The sequence below is a fragment of the Humulus lupulus genome, chromosome 1 (genome assembly GCF_963169125.1).
Source record: "Humulus lupulus chromosome 1, drHumLupu1.1, whole genome shotgun sequence".
In the NCBI taxonomy this organism is placed as follows: Eukaryota; Viridiplantae; Streptophyta; class Magnoliopsida; order Rosales; family Cannabaceae; genus Humulus; species Humulus lupulus.
In genome coordinates this window covers 281,786,652-281,810,771 of record NC_084793.1, presented here as the reverse complement: position 1 = coordinate 281,810,771, position 24,120 = coordinate 281,786,652, and the positions used below count along the sequence as shown (strand labels likewise).

The 24,120-nt window shown below is 31.8% G+C and overlaps 3 protein-coding genes and 1 long non-coding RNA gene across 5 annotated transcripts; 1 reads left to right on the top strand and 3 right to left on the bottom strand.

Annotated features, from left to right (window-relative positions):
- Positions 1-2,531: 2,531 nt before the first annotated feature.
- LOC133807357 (protein PHLOEM PROTEIN 2-LIKE A10) lies at positions 2,532-4,774 on the top strand. Its single transcript, XM_062245625.1, has 2 exons — positions 2,532-2,928; positions 3,023-4,774. Exon 2 carries the CDS (start codon positions 3,173-3,175, stop codon positions 4,442-4,444), a length of 1,272 nt encoding a protein of 423 aa, XP_062101609.1. The 5' UTR covers positions 2,532-2,928; positions 3,023-3,172; the 3' UTR covers positions 4,445-4,774.
- Positions 4,775-5,483: 709 nt separating this feature from the next.
- Positions 5,484-7,457, bottom strand: LOC133807367 (uncharacterized). The gene is made up of 2 exons (XR_009879284.1): positions 7,140-7,457; positions 5,484-5,884 (listed from the first exon to the last, which is right to left on the bottom strand). It is a non-coding gene; the product is annotated as an uncharacterized LOC133807367 (long non-coding RNA).
- Positions 7,458-15,356: 7,899 nt separating this feature from the next.
- On the bottom strand, positions 15,357-17,118 carry LOC133777486 (cold shock domain-containing protein 4-like). 2 transcript variants are annotated; one of them, XM_062217126.1, is made up of 2 exons: positions 15,871-17,118; positions 15,357-15,661 (listed from the first exon to the last, which is right to left on the bottom strand). In XM_062217126.1, the coding sequence occupies exons 1-2, from the start codon at positions 16,289-16,291 to the stop codon at positions 15,621-15,623; spliced, it is 462 nt and encodes a 153-aa protein (XP_062073110.1). In that variant the 5' UTR covers positions 16,292-17,118; the 3' UTR covers positions 15,357-15,620. Both variants share the same exon structure in this region; 1 of them encodes a protein (XP_062073110.1).
- Positions 17,119-21,920: 4,802 nt separating this feature from the next.
- LOC133807350 (phytosulfokines 3-like) lies at positions 21,921-22,573 on the bottom strand. The gene is made up of 2 exons (XM_062245618.1): positions 22,365-22,573; positions 21,921-22,265 (listed from the first exon to the last, which is right to left on the bottom strand). The coding sequence occupies exons 1-2, from the start codon at positions 22,488-22,490 to the stop codon at positions 22,134-22,136; spliced, it is 258 nt and encodes an 85-aa protein (XP_062101602.1). The 5' UTR covers positions 22,491-22,573; the 3' UTR covers positions 21,921-22,133.
- Between the last annotated feature and the right edge of the window lie 1,547 nt (positions 22,574-24,120).

Below are 24,120 nucleotides of genomic sequence, written 5' to 3'. Positions count from 1 at the left end.
CTCATTAATGAATTTTGTTATTCCAAACATATATGTAATAGTAAAATAAAATATAAATATACATATTCTCTTATTTTTCCATTTTGTTTTTTTCAATGAAAAATTACTAATTTAATTGCTCTGACAATTAATGAAATAATATATATATATATTTATATATAACTTTTTGTTGGCTTTAATTTTTTTTAATTAATTGAAATTTAACCAAATAAACTTTTTTTTTTAAATTTATAGTTTTAATTTTTTTAATATTTTTTATATTGAAATTAATAGCAGTATTTTTTCTAAATAAAATTAGAAAAAATTATTTAATTTTAAACTAGAATCACTATATCTTTATATATAAAAAAAAGTGTGTATCTGACGAATTCTTGGTTTAACAGTTTTTTATTTTTTAAAATTATATATAATATTTGGGTTTCTTTTTTTTTAATATGTTTATGTCCTTCTTTTGTAATACATGATTTATATCACAATTAAAAAATATAATAAAAATAAATTAATTAATTTTCTAAATAAAACTAAATAAATGTGCATTGCACGCTAACTTTACCTAGTATACATACAATTATAACCGGTTTTTAGAACGAGATATAACAAGTCAAATGTATAAGGAAATTATTCAAAAATATGACTTTTATGCCATTATTGTGCATAAGTATGAGGATTATACTTTTCCTAATTTGTATGAGAAAATTTATTAAATAAAAAAACAAAGTATGAGATACACAATTACTAGCTAACTAAATATGTAAGCTAAATTTAAAACCAAAACACATAAGCCAAATACGGGTACTATTGTAAATTAGCATTCCAATATTCTCTCTCTCAAACCCTAGCCACACAATTCCCTTCTCTCTCCAAACCCAGTCGCATAAACCCATTCTCTCCCCAAACCCAGCCGCACCATCCCCTCTAGCTCCGCCCAACGCAAATCCCCTTCAGTTTTGGCGACCCCATCAGCGACCCTCCATTCAAGAGCCCCAACCGTTCGAGACCCCAGCTCTGCCCAAGTGCGATTTTGCTCGTCCTCCACACAAGTGCAGGCGTAACTCCGAGCCCATCCCCACGGCAACCCACACCCAGACACAAACCACCCCTCACCTCCATATCTTCGTCGTTGGACTGCCTCCATTGTCAGTGCCATCCATTTTTAGATTTGATTTTTTTTTTCAGATGTGAATAATTTTTCTGTTTTCGAGGTGATGTAGGGAGGTGGTCGGAGTGGAGAGTTGGCAATGAGAGGCAGGCGTTGGCTAGGGTTCTTAGCAAGGGAAGAGAAGAAGATGGGAGAGAGAGAGAGAGAGAGAGAATGGGTGGATCTGTTTTTTTTTTCTTTTTTCTATCTTCAGGTCTACGGTAACTGGTTACATTCACGTTCTGTGTGTGTATTTTTTGGGGTAACTAGTTACCTTCACGTTTTGATATTTGTGTATATTTCTAGGTTCTTTATGGTAACTGGTTACCTATGTTACTAAAATCATAGTTATTTCTTCTTCTTTTTTTAATGAAGTGTTCTTCCTTTTTTTCCTTCAAATTTGATGTTTATTTTCATATTTAATATGAGTAACCCGTCACTCCTCTTATGGTAGCTGGTTACCCCTTTCATGGTAGAATGTTACTCATCTCAGGGTAACTGATTACCTCTCGTGATATATGTTATTTAACATAGCTCTAGGATCTTTTTATTTTTTTTTACATAACTGTTAAAGATAAATCAAATAATTGATTACCTTATCTGGACTCTGGAAAAAAGACGTACAATCTAAAAAAAAAAGGAAAAAGATGTTTATAATAAATAAAAATAATAATAAACACAATTCATATTACAAAAAAAAAATGCAAAATAACTAAAAAAAAATTAATATAAAAATAGTTATATAAAATTAATATAAAAAAATCAAATAAGCTAAAAATATAATAATCAAATTACAAAAATATTCTTTTAATTTAATAAAATTTGATTAAGAGTAAAATTATGACATAAACTAACTTTTATACAAAAATATGATAAACTAAACCCATGAAAGTGAAAATTCTTAAAGAAAAAAAACCATAGAATAACTTTTTTTTAAATCTATATTTGTGCAAACTTTATTAAAAAATTCATATAAAATGTAATTTCTTCCTTGTATAATAATATTTTAATATATAATCCTTGTCCTATTTTAGGGATTAAGTACATCATTTGCAAAAAAATTTAAGTAGTTAGTACCAAAAAATAAGGAAAAAGTCCTGTCAAAATAGTAAAAACGAATTATATAATACCTATAAACGTTAAATATGAAAATGTTATTGATGATGTAGAAGAAAAATAATGACTTTTATGTAGAAAATTTGATAAAAGAGTAATGGTTTTTTTTTTTTTTAAATCTGATTAAAGAGCAATAATGGTTAGCATCAAAAAAATAGCTACCACGTAAAATAGTCAATTAATTTAATTTTTATATAATTTGATTGTCACGTTGTTTAATATACTGACCAACTAATATTTTAATGGCATAATAGTTAATAGCCATACGATTTTTATGACACACATTTATGCTAGGCAAATGAGCAATCTCATCCTTCTCAAATCTCCCAGATAATTTTCATTTAGACATAGACTCGAGCAGGTTGTGGGCAATGAACCTATCGTCTCTTTCACTCCCCTGCCCCCAATCACATGGATGGTCTTCGTCCTTCACACATAACGACCCAATAAATTCTCATGCAAAATTGGTACAATAGCATTTAATAGATTTAAGGAGATTGATGGTGGTAGTTGTAAGCACCAACTCTGAATCCTTAATGTGACTCGGTCCTTGGTCTTCTAAATTTCTCGGCCGTAAAGATACTATTAGGAGTACACGCACAGCCTTCTCTTTCCTGCACGAGATCGCTTCCGAAACGGATTTTACGTCACCAATAGCTGCTAATCCATTACAGGTTCATCTCTTTTTCTCTCTACCTTTTTCCTTAACCTTTTCATATTGTTGACTTGGGGTTTTTTCTCTCTTTTATTTTATTTTGGAAACTGCAGTTATGTGACTTGTTTGGGTTGAATTCTTGTCGTTTCTTGCCAAATTAGACGATTTAAGAAACTGGGTTTCGTTAATTTTATTGAAAATCTGAACCGAGTGTCCATTTTCGAGTTCAATCCTAATTGGGTCATTGAGCTTTTGTGTTATTGATGGACCTGCAAGTTGTGCAAAAGGGTATTGATTTTGCCCGCAAAAGGAAGAAGTGGGTTTTTGTATTGGCCGCCTTGGGGTTCTCTGGTTATGGTGCCTATAAGTTTTATCACTTGCCTTCGGTGGCCCGAAAAAGAAGAAGAATTTTGAAGCTTTTGGGAGCTTTGGTCTCTGTAGCCGAAGCAGTGTCGGATTCGGCCGAGTCAATTAGCTTGGTCTCCAAAGATTTGAAGGAATTTCTTCAGTCTGATTCGGATCAAATTCCAACTAGTTTGAAGCAACTTTCAAAAATCGCAAGGTCAGATGAGTTCTCTGGCTCTTTGATAAAGGTTACTCAGGCTTTAACACTTGGTATGTTACGGGCTTACCACCAATTTGAGAAGAATGATGGAAATGATGCTTCTGCTGGTTCTGGCTTTACAGAACGTGTAATGGACAAGGCCTTTAGCACAGCGGGTTCTGGTTTTGCTTCTGTTGTTGTTGGAAGCTTTGCTAGGAACTTGGTATTGGGTTTCTATTCTGCTGGCCAAACAGGTGGAGAACCAACCTCAAAGAAATCATCAAATATGGACAATTGTGGTTCAGACAACAATCCTATTCCTGAATGGATGAATGTGATTTTTAGTGATAAATGCAGAGATTTAGTTGGTGATTGCATACAGATATTTGTGACCACTGCAGTTGGTGTCTATCTTGACAAGACTATGGATGTCAATACCTATGATGAACTCTTTTCTGGGCTTACCAACCCCAAGCACGAGACAAAAGTGAAAGACATGTTTGTTTCTGTCTGCAATGGTGCGGTTGAGACTCTGGTTAAAACATCTCATCAGGTTTTAACACGTCCCACTTTCAAGGAGAACCCTTTGGCTATCGAGGAAGGCCCAACTTCCACGAAAGTGGAGGACTTGGATGAAGAAAAAGAAACATTCTCCATAGTATCGGAGACAGCTAGTGAAGCTGATGAGAAAGATGATGGTGGGTGGGTCGGTAAGGTTTCGTCTACTTTGGCAGTGCCCAGTAATAGAAAACTTGTTCTTGATGTCACAGGGAGGGTGACATTTGAAACAGTTAGGTCTTTCCTAGAGTTCTTATTGGAAAAACTGTATGATGGTGTGAAGAGATGCGTCAATATTGTTCATGAAGCCGTGATTGAGAGGGGTTTCGATTTGGTGAGATATGCAGCAGCCAAGTCCTCGGTCATAGTCACTATATGTCTCTCTCTATGCTTGCATATAACTGGTAGTGCTTGGTTGTTGATGCCCGCTTGACCTTATTGAGCATTTCCATCACTTCATTTATTAGGAATCTTATAGCATAGACCTCCAACATTCTTTTTACGTAAACTGCTTGTTTGGAGACACCACTTGTCTTTGATCTCTCTGTATATGTTTGTTCACCCAAGGAAAGTGAAAGATGTTATGCATTTCATTGTACTGTTGAAAATTATGGTTTTTGTTGGGAGACATTCTTGAGATATATGTTTTCGAATTCTCATGGAGAGATTCTTAAGAAAGGTTGATAAGACCTAGTTAAACGACAGATATGTAATATACTAGTAACATTTGAATCAATATACACACGTTGTATTATTTTCTTTATTTCCTTATAATCATTACCACTGTTTTTATGTGGAGCTGAAACATGTTCCAAAGCTCGTGGCGATTTCAGATACAGGAAGAATCATTCGAATTCCTCTGGCCTTGTATCTGTGAGAATTTGGATCCACTTTGACAGGGTTAGTGAATATAAATTGGCTTTACATATCTATATCAAATGGCAGCATAAAAACAAAAAATGAACGCCCCTTTTATCAACTTCCAAACTTGCTTGCGAAGTTTTGAAAAAGAAAAATAGAGTTCACACAAGAAAGGTGTACTGCCGCCATTAATCCTGATCCGTAAGGATAAATCTCTTCTGAAGATTCTTCTCAAGACGTCAGCTACTGAAGATGGTTTTCCCCTGTACACAACTTGCGCTTTTGAACTCATTATATGGGTTTCCTTCAGCCAAGGGATTTTCTCAGAAACCCTATCTATTAATCCATATGGTTTCCTTCACCCAAGGCCCCTCCCCTCAACAGCAAATTACATATTTTTCAGAAGAAAAAGACTACTTTCTAACTCAACACATTTAATAAAAAAATTCGGACTACTCATTACCAAAATACAATTTCAGTACCACACCACAAAGTTTGGTAAAAATCCTTATTGGCAAGTAAGCAAGCAGTACAATATATCTGTGTTTTTTGTGTATGCGTGTCTGTGTGGTAGGATGAATCATTATATAACTGTTCATAAAAATCCACCATTAACAAGGTATTCTTTCATTCATTGGCATAACTTCTCAAGCTTCAAGTCCTCATGAGAATAGTAGTAAAGCATGTGCTGAATTTTTTTGCAACTTGAGTGGAATTGTACAAAAAATAAAAAATTGCTATAGCATTTCATCATTGAGATTAACTATTGCGAGTAATAGCCAATCAGTGCATCCAATGCATTTTGGCGTTGGAAAAAAATAAATTAAAGGATGATTCAATGGTGCCTGTGCTTTGTCTTGGTGAAAATGACCATAGTTGAAGAAATTCATTCATGACTGTTCAAGTTGAACTTCCGCCATTTTCTTTTGCGGCTGTCTCTTCCTCAATCTTCTTTCTCCAGTACTCTTCAAGTGGGGGTCCAAATATTGCTTTGCCTGAAACAACTCCAATCCTGCAATGCACAAATGCGTATATCAGAAAAGCTAGAAATTCCATAAACTAGTTGATCAAGAAGACTGCAAGATTTAAATCTTGGAGGCAAGTTCAATCATCACTATCAACGGTGATTACAAAAACTGAAAGGAAAGATTTTTCAACACATGAACTTTATATATGAAGGTCTTCACAGGATCTAATATTACATTGCACATGTTGTAAAATTCACTCTGAATGAATAAGGATCCAAACATACACACAAGATAGTAAAGAATACAAAGCTTATAATACGGTTCGGGGAAGAATGTCTACATCCACGGGAAGCCTTGCAAAGGTCTTACACTAAGAAAATCAAATGAGGATTATACCCTCTTTTCTCACCTAGATTACACAAAGAAAGAATCTCATAAATTCTAGTTTACGTCTCTCACATATCTTCCATTCTTATTCTCAACATAAGGCAGCTCAGTGAAACTTCAAACAGCATAATATATGATACCAGCATAGTAGTTAAGGAGTCTGTTTGCCAACTGTGACATGAAAGTCTCCATTGTTGTCTATTGGGAAATTAAAGTTAAAGGTTGGCAAGTGCGCAGCACTATATTTTACCAACTAAATTTAAACGCTTATAAGAATGCCTGGAACTAAAAAAACAGTATCCTGAATCATTGACAAAAACTTAACTTCAGTTTCTTTTCACTTAGAACACTTCAAAATTCCACTTTTTGATTGCCATTGATGGATCTGAATCCTCAAGTCTCCAAAGCATATCTTCCAGCAATAATATAGTCTCCAAATACATATTTTAAACAGATTTGTCAATGATAGCAACATTCATAGTGAAATTCCCTTAAATTTCTTCCTTTTCTTTACTTCTTTTTATATTAAAAAAAATCCGATGATTGCCTATACTATATAGCAAGCAAACCAATTCAGATAACTAGACCTGATAAACATAGTTAATATATATATATATATTCCCAAATTCACCAAAGCAAGAGCGCACATATCTATTTATGATTAGACTTAAATCCACAAAACCAAGACTGAAGCCATTAATTTTTTTGTTCATTGCTGGAATTAAAAAACGTTAGAAAATCAGCTAAGAAACTGTAAAAGCAACACTGAAATGGACAACAATTTCACTTTTAGGCAAACGCAAACTAAAGTCATTAACTGAAATAGATCACTCACAAAATATATGCATATATATATATATATTTATATATAGAAAGAGAGAGAGAGAGTTGAATTACAGAAAAGAAACTTACAGGACTGCTCCAATTACCGTAGGAAAAGTGAGGAATCTGTTTCGACCGAACATTTCTCAGTTCTTCCCCCTCAAAATCAAGGGTTTTTCTCGGCTTTCTTGCTTTTCTGTAAGAGGGTTCTCACTTCTCATGTTGGACGTGAAGCAATTGGGCCGGGCTGATCTATATTGGACTTACTACTGTACCCTTTGAATCCAGTCAACTTTTGAAAAGGCCCAATAAGGACTATTTTGTTTTTTTTGGAAAAATTACACACTGTAAATTTAATTTTTTTAACTACAGAATTTTACAATAATTATAAAAATACGGATAATAGTTTGTAATATTCTGTTATTATTTTTTACAATTTTTTATTTAATTTATAAATATTATTTACAAAATTATAATATATGATTACAAACCTGTAAGCTTTAGTTACAAATTTGTAAATTTTAGTGTTTTTCGTAAAAGCTAGCGTAATGACGTGACACCGACTATCGACATGTGACAATCAAAAAATGACATCAACAATGAAGACTCTAGTCAACCCTCGACCAGATTACAAGAAATAACTAAAGTTTACCACACAAACATAGTCAAGAAGCTTCATTCAAGGCAAGGCTAGTCGGATGCTTCGTCAAGAATGTGTAGTACGACCAGCTTAGACTGATATTTATTAGATATTTACTATTTCAAATACAACATGTATTATTTATGCATTATTTTATTATTACTTAGCAAGCAAATTATGTAAGGCCCACAACTCATCTTGTAAGATCTCTAAGCTTATAAATATGGGGTTTAGTGCATTATTTTTTTAAAAAAAATTGTTATTTGCATACTTTTATACACAGAGCATTGTATCTTCTCAAACTTATGAAACTCAGTCGACTCAGGCTCATTTGATCGTGGATTTGAGATTTTCTACAATAATAAAAGTTTATAAGTGGACGTAGGTCATTACCAATAATTGGGGTTAAACCACTATAAATATTGGTGTCGTTTACTATTATAGTTCAGTTCTCAATTTTCATTATCGTTTATTTGATTTAGTATCGTTGGTCAAATTAGTGGTCAACATTTGGTTACAAAAAACTGTATTATTTACAAAAAAAAACTTTGTATTTACGATTATGCCCATCCATATTTTTGTAATTTATTTCCAAATTTTTGTATTTTTTTTTAAATTTTAGGTATTTTTGTAAACTTTTTTGGTTTTGTTTTGAAGAGAAATCCCAATAAGGAGTTTATGAAGTGGTAATAAGAGTGTCATCTCTTAACTAAATCTGCCGATGTTCATTTAGAATAAAATTAAAAATTGATATAAATTCATAGTGCTAGTTAAAAAACTCATTGAAATATTCAATTACTAATCCTACAGCATATTTTATTTTAAATTTCCTCACATTCGAAGTTCCGATTTCTGATATCATACCAACAGAATACAATTAATCAAGAATTAAAGTTACATAATGTGTAAATGAATAACAAATTGTACACGAAATATAAATAATGTGCACCTAAATCTACAAGACATAATATATATATTTTTTGAAGAATACAAGACATAATATTGAGCTCCACTAATAAAGTAACAATTTATTTCAACATGTAAACTAACTTTTTCTTAATGCTTGAAGCACTCCGAGTAATTTATCATTTCTATTCCTTCTTCAATAGATCAATTTCTCAAATAATTTATTTATGCCCCATCAGTGCTATTTTTATGAATTTTCCGGAGACATGCATTAAAGAGTTTATTAAAGTAACAAAATTATTAGTATTAAAAAAAACTTTGACAAAAGAATCTAAAGTTAAAAAAGCAGGAATTATGGTGAAATCGATCTCTTCAATAGAAATCACCTAAAAAAATGTCAAAAGGGGAGATTTTTATTGCAACTTGGATAAGTTAAACATAAGAAAAATTTGCATTGCTTACGTTAACTTATATAGTTATAAGTGATTGAAATAATCACGAGTTAGTTCTGGTGTGAACGAAATGATTCTATAATTATCTCTGCTCTAATAACTAAAACAAATTGACCTAAGTACGTATAATGATTACTTAGTATAATATTATATATATGTACTTGTGGACCGTTGACTAAGAAAGATGGTAGTAGCCAGGCAGTAACAACATTCTTTAATTAGATTATTAAGTCACCAGTATTTAACTACCCAACTTAGATTATTTATTATGAACCAATATTTTTTTTAATATATATAGTTATATGTTATACTATAAAGAAGTTACGGAGTGGGCGTAAAAGTTCACACCGAACTACCATGTCGCAACGATCGATATCCTAGATTCCTCCCAACTACTAAGGATATTCTACAATCTTTAAAAGCATTTGACTTTAATATATATATATGTATATATATATATAGCCATATAGGGGTAGGTATAACTGGACCTTGCTTGTGTTCTAAGTTAGGCTCAGCTTACTCCAAAAAAAATTGAAGAAAAGAAAAACAATTGAGAGTAAAGCCTTGCTTGTTTGTTCGTTCGTTTGTTTTAAAGTAAAAAAGAATGTTGGAGATTTTTATTGAAGCAATATTATATTTATAGAAGACTTGTACCCTTCATTTCAATAAATATACATATATATATTATTTCATTTACTAGGACCATTCAAATTTTAGGCTATTCTGATAGATGGGAAATGGAGAGGTGAGAAAAATAGATAGAAAGTGGAAATGTACTGATTTGATAAGAGTGAACAAGGAAAATGAAGAGTGGGCACCGATTCTTCTTAAATACGTAACGACATATAAGATTTTTTAGATAAAAAAAAAAAAAACATATTTTCCTTTTTTTTTTAAAAAAAAAAAACCACATATTACAATCTGACAATTACCATAATTTTTTTATTTATAAAAAATTCTATTAAATGACTTCACATGCGTTATTGTTTTTATTTATTTATTTATTTTGTTATGATTTCCCTCTTTCTCAATCTTTATATCCTTTACAAGACTTTTTTTTTTAATTTCTTTATTAAAGCAACTTTTTGACTTCTCCTCTCCTCTCTTTGCACCGTTTTCTTTACATTTTATTTATTTTTCTTTATTTTCTCTATTTTCATAATAAATAAATTATTAAGGATTTAATTTATTATTATTCTTTTGTTTGGAATATTACAAAAATTGAAGAAATATATTTTTATAAAGAGTAAGTGTAAATTTAATGAAATTTTATCAAATTTAAAATAATGTTAATATGTTCAAGAAAAGAAATAAATCAAAAAAGTTTATTATAAAATTATAGGAAAATGATTTCCTCCTACTTTTCTTTATTGCTTTTCCTTTTAAATATTTTTTTTTCACCAAAATCTGAGATCCAAATATAGCCAAATAGGAAAGAATGGAGAAAAGTCCAAAATACAGTCGGTAAAAAAATTTAAAAGAATTTTATTAATAAAAAATGTAAACCCCCTTGTCAAATTTTAATACTTTGACACCGAAAATAGGAGACAACAGTTCTTTATTTTAAGATATTAAAGTAAATATATATTTATTGGACATCAATTATTAGCTTTTAAATATTGACCAACACTATTTGATGCCATATTTTCTAAGGCTCGTAATATAAGTTATGATAAGATAACAAAACTCGAAAATGATACGAATCCGCATTTTGGGGTTAATATAAATATGTATGTGTCAAAATAAGTTAAATTTGATTAGACACGATTAAATTTCAAGTTAAAACCAGATTAACCCGTTAAGTTTGAAATTAGCTCATTTAACTCGATTAAGTATAGATTACTAAATAGTTCATAAATAGATTATCATAAACTTAACCTCTTTAATAATATATAATATTATATTTTAGCGTATGATATCTTATATTTTGAACATTAGATTTATGTTTTAAATTTGAGTTGATTACATAGGTTAAAATTAACATATGTAACATATAAATAGGTGTTATATATGTTAAAATGACTTATTTGAACCCGTTTATCATTTTTAATTTACCTATGTGGGTTACATAAGTTATAAATAGGTCCAAAATATAAATGTGTCATGTAAGATTAACACGACTTGAATATGATTTGTTTAAATACCGTGTTAAAGTTGTGTCACAGGTTAACCTATTTATAAATGTGTTGTGTTAAGATTTATATTTTATGGCACGTTATTTAATAGTGTCGTGTTCGTATCGAGTACAATCGTGTCATGTCAAAATTCTATCGACCCAAAACACTATACAATAAAACGCATTGATAGTCTCATATTTTCTCAATAGTTAAAATTAAAATCAAATTTCACGTATTCTAAATTAAATTTTTTAAATTTAACCGGTCAAACAAACATTACAGCAATGCTCTTTACTTTTAGTTCAAATGACGTTTAGTTGGACTACATTTAATGGTTACTTTATATATTAATGGATAACACAAAATCTTGCCATCATCAATCCGAGTCTGAGCTCACGTAGGACATATATTGTGTAAAATCATTTTTCTTTTCGTTCTGAAGACAAACAATTAATATAAATCTTTAATTATATCCCTACTACTATTTGATGATAATATTTATATGGTATATGAGAAGAAATATTCAAAAGAATGAGAATCAAATATACAGACAACTACGCAAGAGTGTATAATGGCCAACAAGAGATAAGTTCAAAAGAAGATTCAGAGTAAGTAAGGACCACAAAAGATTTGCGCGTGTATTGATAGTCAAAAGCTAAAAAGCCCAATCATGGACCATAAAGAGTGGGCCACAAGAGCCCCATCTACAGGTCCCAAAAGCTCCATTAATTCCCTTTTCATCTACTCAATACTTGGTATTAAATGACTGTAATGAGATAAGCGAGACGTTCTTATAGTAAAGGATTTAATTATTTATTATCTTTTCCATGCCTATGCCCTAATAATACACCAATTGTTTTCATTTTAAAAATGGAGAAACGGCTATGGTACCATACTGCACGTTGATTTTTTTTACCCGATGGTGTTTATTATAAGTACATTAAACATCCTCCATGTGTTTTCGAAATTTTTTGAATAATATTTAGGATGCCAAAAATAAGTTTCCAAACTTCTAACATCATAAGCGTGTGATATTATGTGATATTATGTTTGAACTTTTTTTCACAGCTTAAGCTATTTAGAATTTTTCGAAAATCGTATAAAATGTATGCTCTAACTCCAGCACAATGAATGCTGTTATATATATATAAAAACTCTTTAACTATCTATTGATAAAATCTCAACTCAACTATTAATGAGACTGAGTCATTCAATTTATAGAATATGGTAATTACATTCAAAGAGCCGTTAGGCCATTACAGCTGGCAGTGAGCCATTACAGATTCATAGGAAAAGGAATAAAATCCTAACAATATTCATAATCATTACATTGTAATTCATGGGGGACCACAAGGATATTTAGCACAGAAAACTATGTTAACAGAATTTGGAATTTTCTTGACACCTCATCAGTCAGTAACACAAATATCAATTCTGAAATTCTTATTTCTCAACAGCCCCTCTCAAACTCAGGGGTGATCTTCTCACTCCAAGTTTGCTAATGAGATATTGAAATCTGGAATGAGATAGCCCTTTGGTAAGACAATCTGCCAGCTGATCGTGTGATGGTATATACCTCACTTCAAGTTGTTTTTGCAGCACCTTGTCCCTCACATAGTGTATATCAATTTGTATGTGTTTTGTACGTGTATGAAACACGGGATTTGAAGCTAGTGCACTAGCACTGAGGTTGTCGCACCACGTAACAGAGGGCAAGATTAAAGGAAATTCCAATCCGCTCAGTAATGACTCTATCCAGGAAATTTCTGCTGCTACGTGAGCCAGGGCTCGATATTCTGACTCGGTGCTCGATCTTGATACCACTTGTTGCTTCTTTGAAGACCATGACACTAGAGTTTCCCCCAAGTAAACACAATACCCTGCCACAGAACGTCTGTCATCAGGACATGTTGCCCAATCAGCATCATAAAATCCCGTGATGTTGAGTTTGTCATTGCTGCTAATATGAAGTCCCATATCAACAGTTCCCTTGAGATATCTGAGGACTCTTTTAGCTCCACTCCAGTGAACTAAGGTTGGAGCTTGCAAAAACTGAATTAATTTATTCACCGCATAAGCTATATCTGGCCTTGTGTGACAGAGGTATTGTAAAGCTCCTATGATGCTGCGATAGGCCGAAGGATTATGCATAGGTGCACCTTCATTTAGGGACATTGGCTTGCCTGCTGTGATAGGTGTTGGACATGGTTTTGCATTAGACATATTAGCTTTCTTTAGCAGCTCTTCAATATACCTGCTTTGAGTTAAATACAGCCTCGTATCATCTCTGTACACTTCTATTCCAAGAAAGAAGTGAAGTGGTCCTAGATCCTTCAATGAGAACTTCTTGTTCAGATTTGTAATAAAGCTTTCAACTCTCCTGACATTGTTCCCTGTGACAATAATGTCATCAACATAAATCAAAATAAGAATAATGTCAGTGAATGTTTTTAGATAGAACAAGGAAGTGTCTGCCTTTGAATGCTTGAAATTCCATGTCAGAAGTGTGTCTTTTAGTTGATCAAACCAGGCTCTAGGAGCTTGCTTCAATCCGTACAGAGATTTGTTTAATTTGCACACAAAGCTTTCTTTCCCTTTTTCTTCATAACCCTGCAGTTGTGTCATGTAGACATCCTCTTCTAACACTCCATTCAGAAAGGCATTATTTATATCCAGCTGCTTTATGATCCAATTTCTTGATGCAACTATGGTGAGAATGATTCTCACAGTGGATGGTTTGATCACTGGACTGAAGGTTTCACCAAAGTCAACCCCTGGTCTTTGATGAAAACCATTGGCAACAAGTCTGGCTTTGAGTCTTTGGAAAGATCCATCAGCATTTTGTTTAATTCTGTACACCCATTTATTGCCTACCAAATTGAAACTGTTAGATGGTGGTACAAGTATCCATGTCTTGTTTCGTTTAAGAGCATAATATTCTTCATCCATTGCTTCTTTCCAACCAGCATGAGCCAAGGCTTCCTAGATAGTTTTTGGTACATGTGGAAGCTCAGTTTGACTGATGAATGTTCGAGGTTTGAATATACCAGCTTTTGCTCTAGTAACCATAGGATGAGTGGACTGCAATGGGGCTGTTTGATGTGTCTGGTGTGGTTCAGGTTCAACGGTATCATGACACTCATGACCAGCATCTGTTACAGACTCATCAACATCAAAAAACAAGGGTGAGGTAGCAGGTGCGAGTGAAGTGGAACGAGTACTATCACCCCTTGCTGAAACTGAACCTGTACCAGGAGAAAAAGGAGAAGCTGGAGATACCTGTTGTGGTGATGAGGCAGGAGAGGCATCAGATGCTCCAAGGGAAGTTATGTGAGAAGAACCTGCAGGTTGGGAAAAAATTGGAGCAGGAAGAGAGGACCAAGTGGAACTGTGAATAATGACAGGTTCAAGAGTTTGAAAATTGTTAAGAAATCCATGTTGAAAAGGGAAATCAAGTTCATTAAAGACAACATTGCGAGATATATATATACGACCAGTGGGACTCAAACATTTATAACCCTTGTAAGACTCATTGAACCCGAGATTGACACATTTGATCGAGGGGAATTGGAATTTGTGGCTTTGGTATGGTCTAAGGAAAGGAAAACAGGCTGCTCCAAAGGTTTTTAAAAAATTATAGTCAGGTTTACAGGAATGGATCATCTCATAGGGTGATTTGTGAGCCAAAACAGGTGTTGGTAATCGGTTAATTAAAAAGACAGCAATAGTGAAAGCATCACACCAGTATTTCAGTGGCATATGAGCTTGGGCAAGCAAAGTGAGTTCCATTTCGACAATATGTCGATGTTTGCGTTTAGCTCTGCCATTTTGAGCTGAGGTATGGGGACAAGGATGTTGAAATTCAATACCATGTGTTGTAACAAGATCAGTAAAAGCTTTAAACTCCCCTCCCCAATCTATTCTTAGACATTTAATCTTCCTTTCAAACTTTGTTTCAAACATGGCTTTGAATTGAAGAAAAGCACCAAGTGCCTCATGCTTAAATTTCAGTGGGTAAAGCCATGTGAACCTGCTGAAATCGTCAACAAAATGAATGTAATATCGATAATTTGTGTTAGATGCAATTGGTGCTGGTCCCCACAAGTCAGTGTGAACCAGATCCAATATATTTTTTGCATGATTATGAGAGTTTTTTAAAGGAAGAGCATGAGATTTTCCATATTGGCAAGCATCACAAAACGATTTCATTTCATTTTGAGAGACTCTTACATTAGTTGACTCAAGAACATGACTTAGAACTTTAGATGAGGGGTGGCCTAATCTCCTATGTCACACCTCTATTTTGGAATTTAAAGACTTTTCAGTTTTAGGCTGAGTTACATTGACACTAGAAACTGCTGCAACACCAGAGAAGGGAGTGTGTTTATTTTCGGTTAAGTGACTTGGGTGAGAGGTTCCTGGTTTTGATGGAGATGAGATCTGGTATAGTCCTTCCTTAAGCACCCCTTGGAGCAAAGCCTTCCTTGTTGCCTTGTCCTTAATCACACAACAATCAGCATAAAACTCAATGAGCAAATCATTATCAGCAGCAAGTTTAGAAATGCTTATGAGATTTTTGGCTATTTTAGGCACATGTAATATTTCTTTTAAACACAGAAATTTCCCACAATTAGTTTTTAAATAGCATGTACCAATGTGAGAGATAGCAAGTTTATTACCATTACCCACAGTAACTATCTCCTTACCACCATTCTCCTGTTTTTGATTCATGACTGAGGCATCAGCAGTGGTGTGATTACTTGCCCCACTGTCAGCAAACCAGAGATCACTATCAACCACTTCAGGTCCAGCTATGAAGGCATTGGGGTTGGTTTTGAACTGTTGTTGCTGAGTTCCACCAGAATCTCCTCCCATGTGACTTTCCTCATACCTGCTGTAACAAACAGCAGCTGAGTGACCATACTTGCCACAGATTTGGCAAGTAGGTCTCGAGCCACCACCAGTACGACCCCTCCCACGAGATCTACCTCCATTTGGGCCTCCTCTGATGCCAGTAAAACGATTGCCACTTCCAGTGTTGGTGTAAGTACTGCGTCCTCGCCCAGGATTCGTGTTTTTAGCAGCCATGTTTTCTTGAGGAGTTGTTGCAGAAGGTGTGTTCAGCATCCTGTTGGTGCTGGTTAATGTCTGCAATCTTTCAATCTTGCTATCAAAACTCAACAAAATGTCTTGCAGCTCCTGCTAGGTGGTTTTAGATCGGGCTTCAATCTGGACAACGATTGAAATATATTCAGCATCAAGACCTGATAAGACATTGGCCACCAGGTGAGCTTCAGGATAAAGGTCTCCAGCCAGAGCCAAAGTATCTGCCCAGTTCTTTTTCTGTCTCAAATATTCTGTCATAGACAAGTTTCCCTTCCTTGTGGTTTGAATGTAGGTGCGCAGATCATCCATTCTTGCTCGGGAATAAGCTCCATAGAGATTCTCCAGAGCTTTCCACAACCCTGCTGCTATGGCTAAACCCATCACCTCTGTTGCAATAGCTTCTGTCATGGAGCTGTACAACCAGCCCATGAGAAGCTGATCATTGATCAGCCAGTGTTCAAAGTCAGGATTAACCTGAACAACTCCATCGGGACCTGCAAGCAAAAATTCATGTGGACAGACTTTAGCACCAGTAAGATAACCTTCTAGTCTATGACCTCTTACAATGGTGGATACCATGGTTTTCCACAGGGTGTAGTTGTTACGGTCCAACTTGAGAGAAAAGGGCTGGTTGAGGGTGCTAAAGTGTTGAGGATAAGCATTTGGGAGCTAAGATGCAGAGGCTTCATTTCAGGTGAGTGAAGGGATTTGAGCAGCAGGGTTTTCTGCAGTTGAGCTTGCTTCTTGAGCAGAGGCTCCATCCTTTGGATTCGGCGGGGAGGCCATTGGGCGTGTGCCTTTCTTGCTCTGATACCAAGAGAAGAACAATGAATATAAAGGGATATATTGATAAAATCTCAGCTCAACTATTAATGAGACTGAGTCATTCAATTTATAGAGTATGGTAATTACATTCAAAGAGCCGTTAGGCCATTACAGCTGGCAGTGAGCCATTACAGATTCATAGAAAAAGGAATAAAATCATAACAATATTCATAATCATTACATTGTAATTCATGGGGGACCACAAAGATATTTAGCATAGAAAACTATGCTACCAAAATTTGGAATATTCTTGACACCTCATCTGCCAGTAATACAAATATCAATTGTGAAATTCTTATTTCTCAACAATTAGATATATATATATAATGGATTAGATTCACAATTTTATCCATGCATAATTTGTGTAAATAGGAGCGAATGGTATGGTACGGTACCACTTCAGCCAAGCCATTCCCTTAAAAATGTTTGTAATCAATATATAGTTTGCATTTAGTCAACTCAACAATCATCCATATTTTTTTTTATTATTATCGAAGAACGTGTGGTATTCATATGATAAGTCTCAGCTTCCCACAACTGAAACTGCTTGAAGTAGTTGTTTACATTAAATACATCTCTATACATACATGAGCAAGAAGACACTGCATTGAATTTGCAAATTAAGAGTTCCGTACTATAACGTTCGTTAATATTGACCACTCTATATATATATATGCAGTTCTGAGAAAATTAATACATGAAAAAGATGGTAGATACATGTCACATGCAATAATGCAGTTGAAATTTATTTCACTTTGTCCTTTAAAATTATGAGAAGAAAAAATGTCGTACGTAGCTATATAACAGTACAGCAGCAGGTCAAAGGGTAAAAAAATTATAATAGAAACAATTTTTTTTTACTATATAGTACACTAATATAAATAAGTCTCAAAAATATTTATTTGTTTTTACAGTTATGAGAACTCTCTCTCTCATATGATATAATAAATCCATTTTATACACGTACTGCTAGCGTATTTTGAGTTACTCAACTAAATGTTTACGCCGCCGGCAACCTCGAAACTTTTTGCAAAGTCGGGAAAGAAATGGGTCCAGATTATCTCGACGTTCTTAATTATATATATATATATATTGTATACAATTAAAGACAAATCAATCACGGTTCAATTCAGTTCAGCTGAGTTGCTTAATAAATTAATATATTTTCAGTTAATTATTTTTCTAATTTTTGTTGAAAAATATTCGTACCAGAAACTATAAATGCATTACAGGTACGTGAACGAGCTTTTCGGCTATTAAAAAAAATGAAGTTTTTTAGAAAATTTATTATTATCAAATTCTCTTACTAATCTTTCTATTTATTTTTATTCACACATTTGCTCCAATTATAACGATGTTTAGAGTTTTAGGGTGTTTTTGTTTTCAATATTTATACCAGTCGAAACAGGCAGAAAATTTACACGATTAAACTGGGTTTGAACAGGTTTTATTACAAAAATCCATGTCTTCGATCCATTGACGATTGTGGATGTGCGAAGAAAATTGCAGAGCCGATCATAACACATTGGATGAAAAATTTAACAAAATTCTCATTATTTGACTAGGAAGGTGTTTGTAAGAAAAATTAACCAACTTTTTTTAGTCTTATATATTAAACCAAATTAACTGCAACCAATTTTAACTCAAAGAGAGGCACTCAAAGTGTTTTAAAAAGAAGAATTTTGAAAAATACGTTATGTAAGATAGTTATTTGAAAGATCTGTACTACAGAATTTGATACCACAAATAAAGACAATAAATATGAAATGAAACATAAAATTTGTTAAAGACATATTTACTTATATGCTCAAAAAGTAAAAACACCAATAAATAAATTTCTTCAAAAAAAAAACACCACGAATATATAGTACATGATTATGACCGTATCTACTAATTGGTTTTATATTGAATTATTTAATATGCATAATAAATATAGCCAAATAAAATTAATAATATATTCGTTTAATTAAGAAAACAAAAACAAATTAATAAAAAATGCTCTTGTATACATACTATGTATGCAACTTTTATTAGCATAATTGTAAAAAATAAAAATATTCTGTTATTGTTTTGGATATAATGTTGATTTTCTTCTAATTTATTTTAAGTAATAATTCACAATATATAAACTCAAATTTTAACATTTCCGCAAACAATGATTTAAACCATTTTGAATATTTTTTTTAATACCAATTTGGATCCCCACTTTCAAATAATCACAAACAAAAAAAATTGTTTTGTAAATTGGTACAAAAATAATATTATTTGCTTATTTGGTTAACAATAAACTAAAAAATGGTATTGATTTTTTTTATTACTATAGTGGACTGAGATTGTGAAATGAGAAAGAAAAATCCAAAATGTTCCCATTCGTTTACCAATTTAAAAACAAAGAATCATATTTGTAAATATTTAAAACCGATAATCTAATAATATATTAAAAAACAAGAATAACTCAAAATTATATAAACTCGCCATACAAATAATAAGGGCGAACCCACATAGAGACGAGTGTGGGTGGCTGCCCCCACTGAAAAAAAAAATATTTTTAGTTGAATCTAATATTTAACAAAGTAGACTTTAGTGTAATGGGTAAATACTAAATATGCAGTTTATTATTTTAAATTGAGATATTTGCGGCACAAATACTTAATGTTTACAAAATATAATATTTAAATACCAAATTTTTTTTATAGGAAAAGTACCCAAAGTTGTTAAAATATAGCATTTAAATACGATTTTTTTTTTATGGTAAAAATACCTGACGTTGATAAAACCTTGCACTTTTACTACTCAAACAATTAAAAAAATTAATACAAGTGTATTTTAAGTTATAAAAAAAAACAATAAAATTATATAAAAAAATAGACTAAATTAATTCAAAAATTAAAGTTTATTTAATAAAAATAGTAAATAAACATTTTTTAATAATTTTTTCCTCTTTCAATACTTTTTAAGTTATTGATTTTTCTTTTAACCATTTCAATCAGTTTTTTTATTAAATAAACTATTTTTTTTAATTTTGGAATAAATTTAGGTTATTTTTATATAATGTTAATGATTTTTATAACTTAAAATACATTTTTATCATTTTTTTTAACATTTTGGTAGTGAAGGTGCAACGTTTTAGTAATTTTAGGTATTTAAATACTACATTTTAACAACTATTGGTACTTTTTTCATAAAAAAAAGATTGGGTATTTAAATGCTACATTTTGTAAACATTATGTATTTTGCCGCAAATATCTCTTTTAATTTTTTTTTGGTTTATAACATAATTTTTTAAAAATAATTTGCCGCTCTTAAAGTTAAATCCTGGTTCCGCCAATGCAAAAAGCTAAACTTTATCACCCAAATGGGCATAAATAATCATGCATTACCGAAACTTAAGGGGTCGTTTGGTATGTAGGAATCTGAAGACGGAAATGAGAATCTGAACATTTTCCCATGTTTGGTACTAGGTTTGAATTTTTCCAACATGGGAAATTATACTCCAATGGTTTTAACTTTTCTTGACTGTGTGTTCAAGTGAAACTCACCTGATATGTGGTTTTCAGATACATAAGATTGTGAAATACTTCAAAAAAAAAAAATTTAAAACATCTTAAGCCAATATTTTTTTAGTTAATTACTTATTTTATTTTTTAAGCTTATAATATAAAAATAAATATACATATATCAAACTATAAAATGATAAATAATGTTAGTTTATTGGAAGAAATTGATATGTAAAGCATTTATATTAGTTTAAAATAACAAATAAAATTATTAAAAATAAAATAAGTGTGTTATTTTTGTATTTTTAAAAATTATACTTGATTCTAGTATTTAATACTGTATTATGTTAAAAAAATATTTCACGAATAAAATTGTTTATAACATATAATCTATGGAAAATTTTAATAATTTTTTAAAATGTCAATTGTTATTTATAGTTATATTATTTTGATATAATATATGATTATATTAATTTTATGAAAATTTATCCTATGAACAACCAAAACAAAAAAAAAGTAATATTTACAGTAATTATAGATAAAATTTCAGTGCATAACCAAACATATAGTGATGTAAGTATACAAACTATTTTTCTAATAATATGAAAACTGTAAACTCAAATAATTTAAATGGACATCAAATAATTTGTCTTCTATTCAAAAATAAATCTTCTAAATTACAAAAAGTAATAAGATTATTACAACGAGTTGACAAGTTTTATTCAGTTTTATCGTATCGAATTCATTAGCTTCACAGAATAAAATTGTTACCAAAATTGAGGGACAAAATTTGTGATCCTAATCGATTTGGGTTTGAGTGTTTTATATTCACATGCCCTTTAGCAAACCGAATTATGTAGAAAGATATTGAAGAGGAACAAACATATATCTGCCATAAAAGTGAAACGTTATTAATTATAACGCTGAATCAAGATCTGAGGCTAAAAAAACTTCGCTCATCATATTCTGACAATAACCAAAAAAAAATCCTTATGTATAATATGTATTTTTTTATAAGGGTTTTTTTACCATTTAATATAGTGTTACGAGCGTAGTAATTTTTGTGCTGCAACCTTAATTAATAACGTTACTAAAGGTGCCATTACGAGGAAGAGGAAAATGCAATCACTAACAAAGAAAAGTCATCTTAAGTTAGCTAGTCTACGCCGTAGTACAGAGTTGACTTAATACGTCACAACGAACCAGTTCTTGGTATGCGCAAATCAAGTAGTAAAGAATGATTTAGTACTTCAAATCAGAACTCGTAAGAAGAGAAACCGTACTTTCGTTTTGGTCTCTTGGTCTCTGTATTTAACACTGATAACATCTTGTTTAGAAATATGATTATACTTTAATCAAAGAAAATGAAGAAGACATCATAATTCTTTCTAATATTATAAAACAGTAAAGAGTCAAACTTAATTATAGGAATATATTCTGGTAACGAAGAAATCTTCTATGTTTCCCTAACGAGAACTACATACATAACCCCCAAAGCTTATATATATATAATATATATATATAGAACAAACAAACTAAATTTATGGTTTTTGTTTCTGGGTATAGATATAGTCGGTATGAGCAACCAAAGTTCTTCTCATTAAGCATTCTTCTTCCGTAATCCCATCACAGCTAATTTCATCACTGGCTTCAACTTGCTCTGCTTTAACAACCTGATTTCAGAATAAATAAGTAAAAACCCAATTAATCGAAATTCATAAATAAATAAATAAGAGTAAAAAATATCATGAAATATGGAAAATTGAACCAACCCCATGTTGGGTTTTGGCAGGATTTATTGCTGAAAATCCTGGTTCTGGCCGAACAGCATAGGTTAGAGTGGCGCAGAAGAGGAGGAGCGCTATCAAGAACAGCGTTTTCAGGTTGCTTTTGGCCATTTTTTTTTTTTTTTTTGCTTTGCTTTGTAATAAGTTTGAGCTAGAAATTAACTCGAGAGAGGAGAGAGAGAGAGAGAGAAGAGAGATGGTTTAAGAGAGGAGGAAGAAGGTGTGAATTTATAGAATGAGATAAGGAAGGTGACATATGGCTTGTGTGAACTTAGACATGGAACTAGGTGGACTTTGTAATGTGGACAAAACTTTATTTCATTATTTTAATTAAGTAAAATATATATATACTAAAAACCGAAAAGATAAAGAGGATTTATTTTTTTTACTAATGAATAAATCGATAATAATATAAATATATATATATATATTAAAAGACATTGTTAATATCGCCGTTTACAGCTTTGGGTTGTAAATAACCAGCCGACTTAGTATCGGACAAGTGGAAATAGTGAGACAGAGGTACCTGTACCCGTGTGATCATTAACAATATGGGAAACATAAACCAAAAGGAACTTATTCAAATGATAAAAGTGTAAAAAGAAGCCAAGAATTTCCAGCTAATCATGTCAGAAAGACTTGTAATTATACTAAAGCTATATATATGTTCCAATCTTTTTGAGATCCAAATATAATCAAAGTTAATAAAGGGGTTCTCTTAGTAGAATTTTGATGCATTAATCGAATCAAATTTGATATTTTGTTGAAGAACTTGAAAAGTTGAACTATAAAGACTCTAAAGTTAAAGAAGCAGTTTACAATGTGTACCCGGCTAGAAACATTTTTGGATTAGTAATTCAAATGCACCACCCTAATATATGTTTGCCCTAGTGGACATAACAAAACAAGTGGGATTAGCTATTTGACTTAACAAAAAAGAATATGATGAAAATAGGTGGAAGTAGAATATATAGCCATAGCACCCAAAAAATCATGCAAAAACCGCGTTTGGTAATGATATCAATCAGTGACCAATTTTCTTGGGCGTAATAAACCATATTAAGCACGGTGAGAATTATATTATTCTTCTTATTTGTAATTTAGCTTTATTGAGAAAATGAATAATTAAAATTTAAAGTGTCCCACAATGGGACAAATAGGTGACATTTTCAGAAGAAAAATGGTTCTTTTTTCCTGTTCACTATTATGACGTCTGAATTTTTCACTCTTAATCATAATATTTATGTGGGTATTACACGATCCCTCATGCCTTTCTCATCACAGAACAGAGTAATGTTTTTTTTGTAATTTTTTTTTCCTTCTCAATTTTCGCATTCATTATTAGCCTGTCCATGTAGTCTAGAAGCCGCTAGAAGTGTCACTATCAATATATAAATTAGGGATTCACAATTGATATTACTCTGTCAACTGAGAATTTCACTGTGAACAGATAAGGCACCTTAATTTAAGTGTTTATATATTTTTGGATACTGTGTTTTTTTACTTTACTTGTTTGGACTCTGTGTTTTGATAAATTACTTTTTTGATCCTATATTTTGTAAAATGATTAAAATAGAATCCTAAATCCGATTTTGGTCAATGTTTTTTTAACTAAAATCACAAATAATTTATCAAACTAACAATTCAGAACAAAAATAAAATCATTCTACTTAAAACTTGTGTTGTTATATTCAATTTTTTCTTCATCAAAATTGAGTTTAAGGTTCTATTTTAACCATTT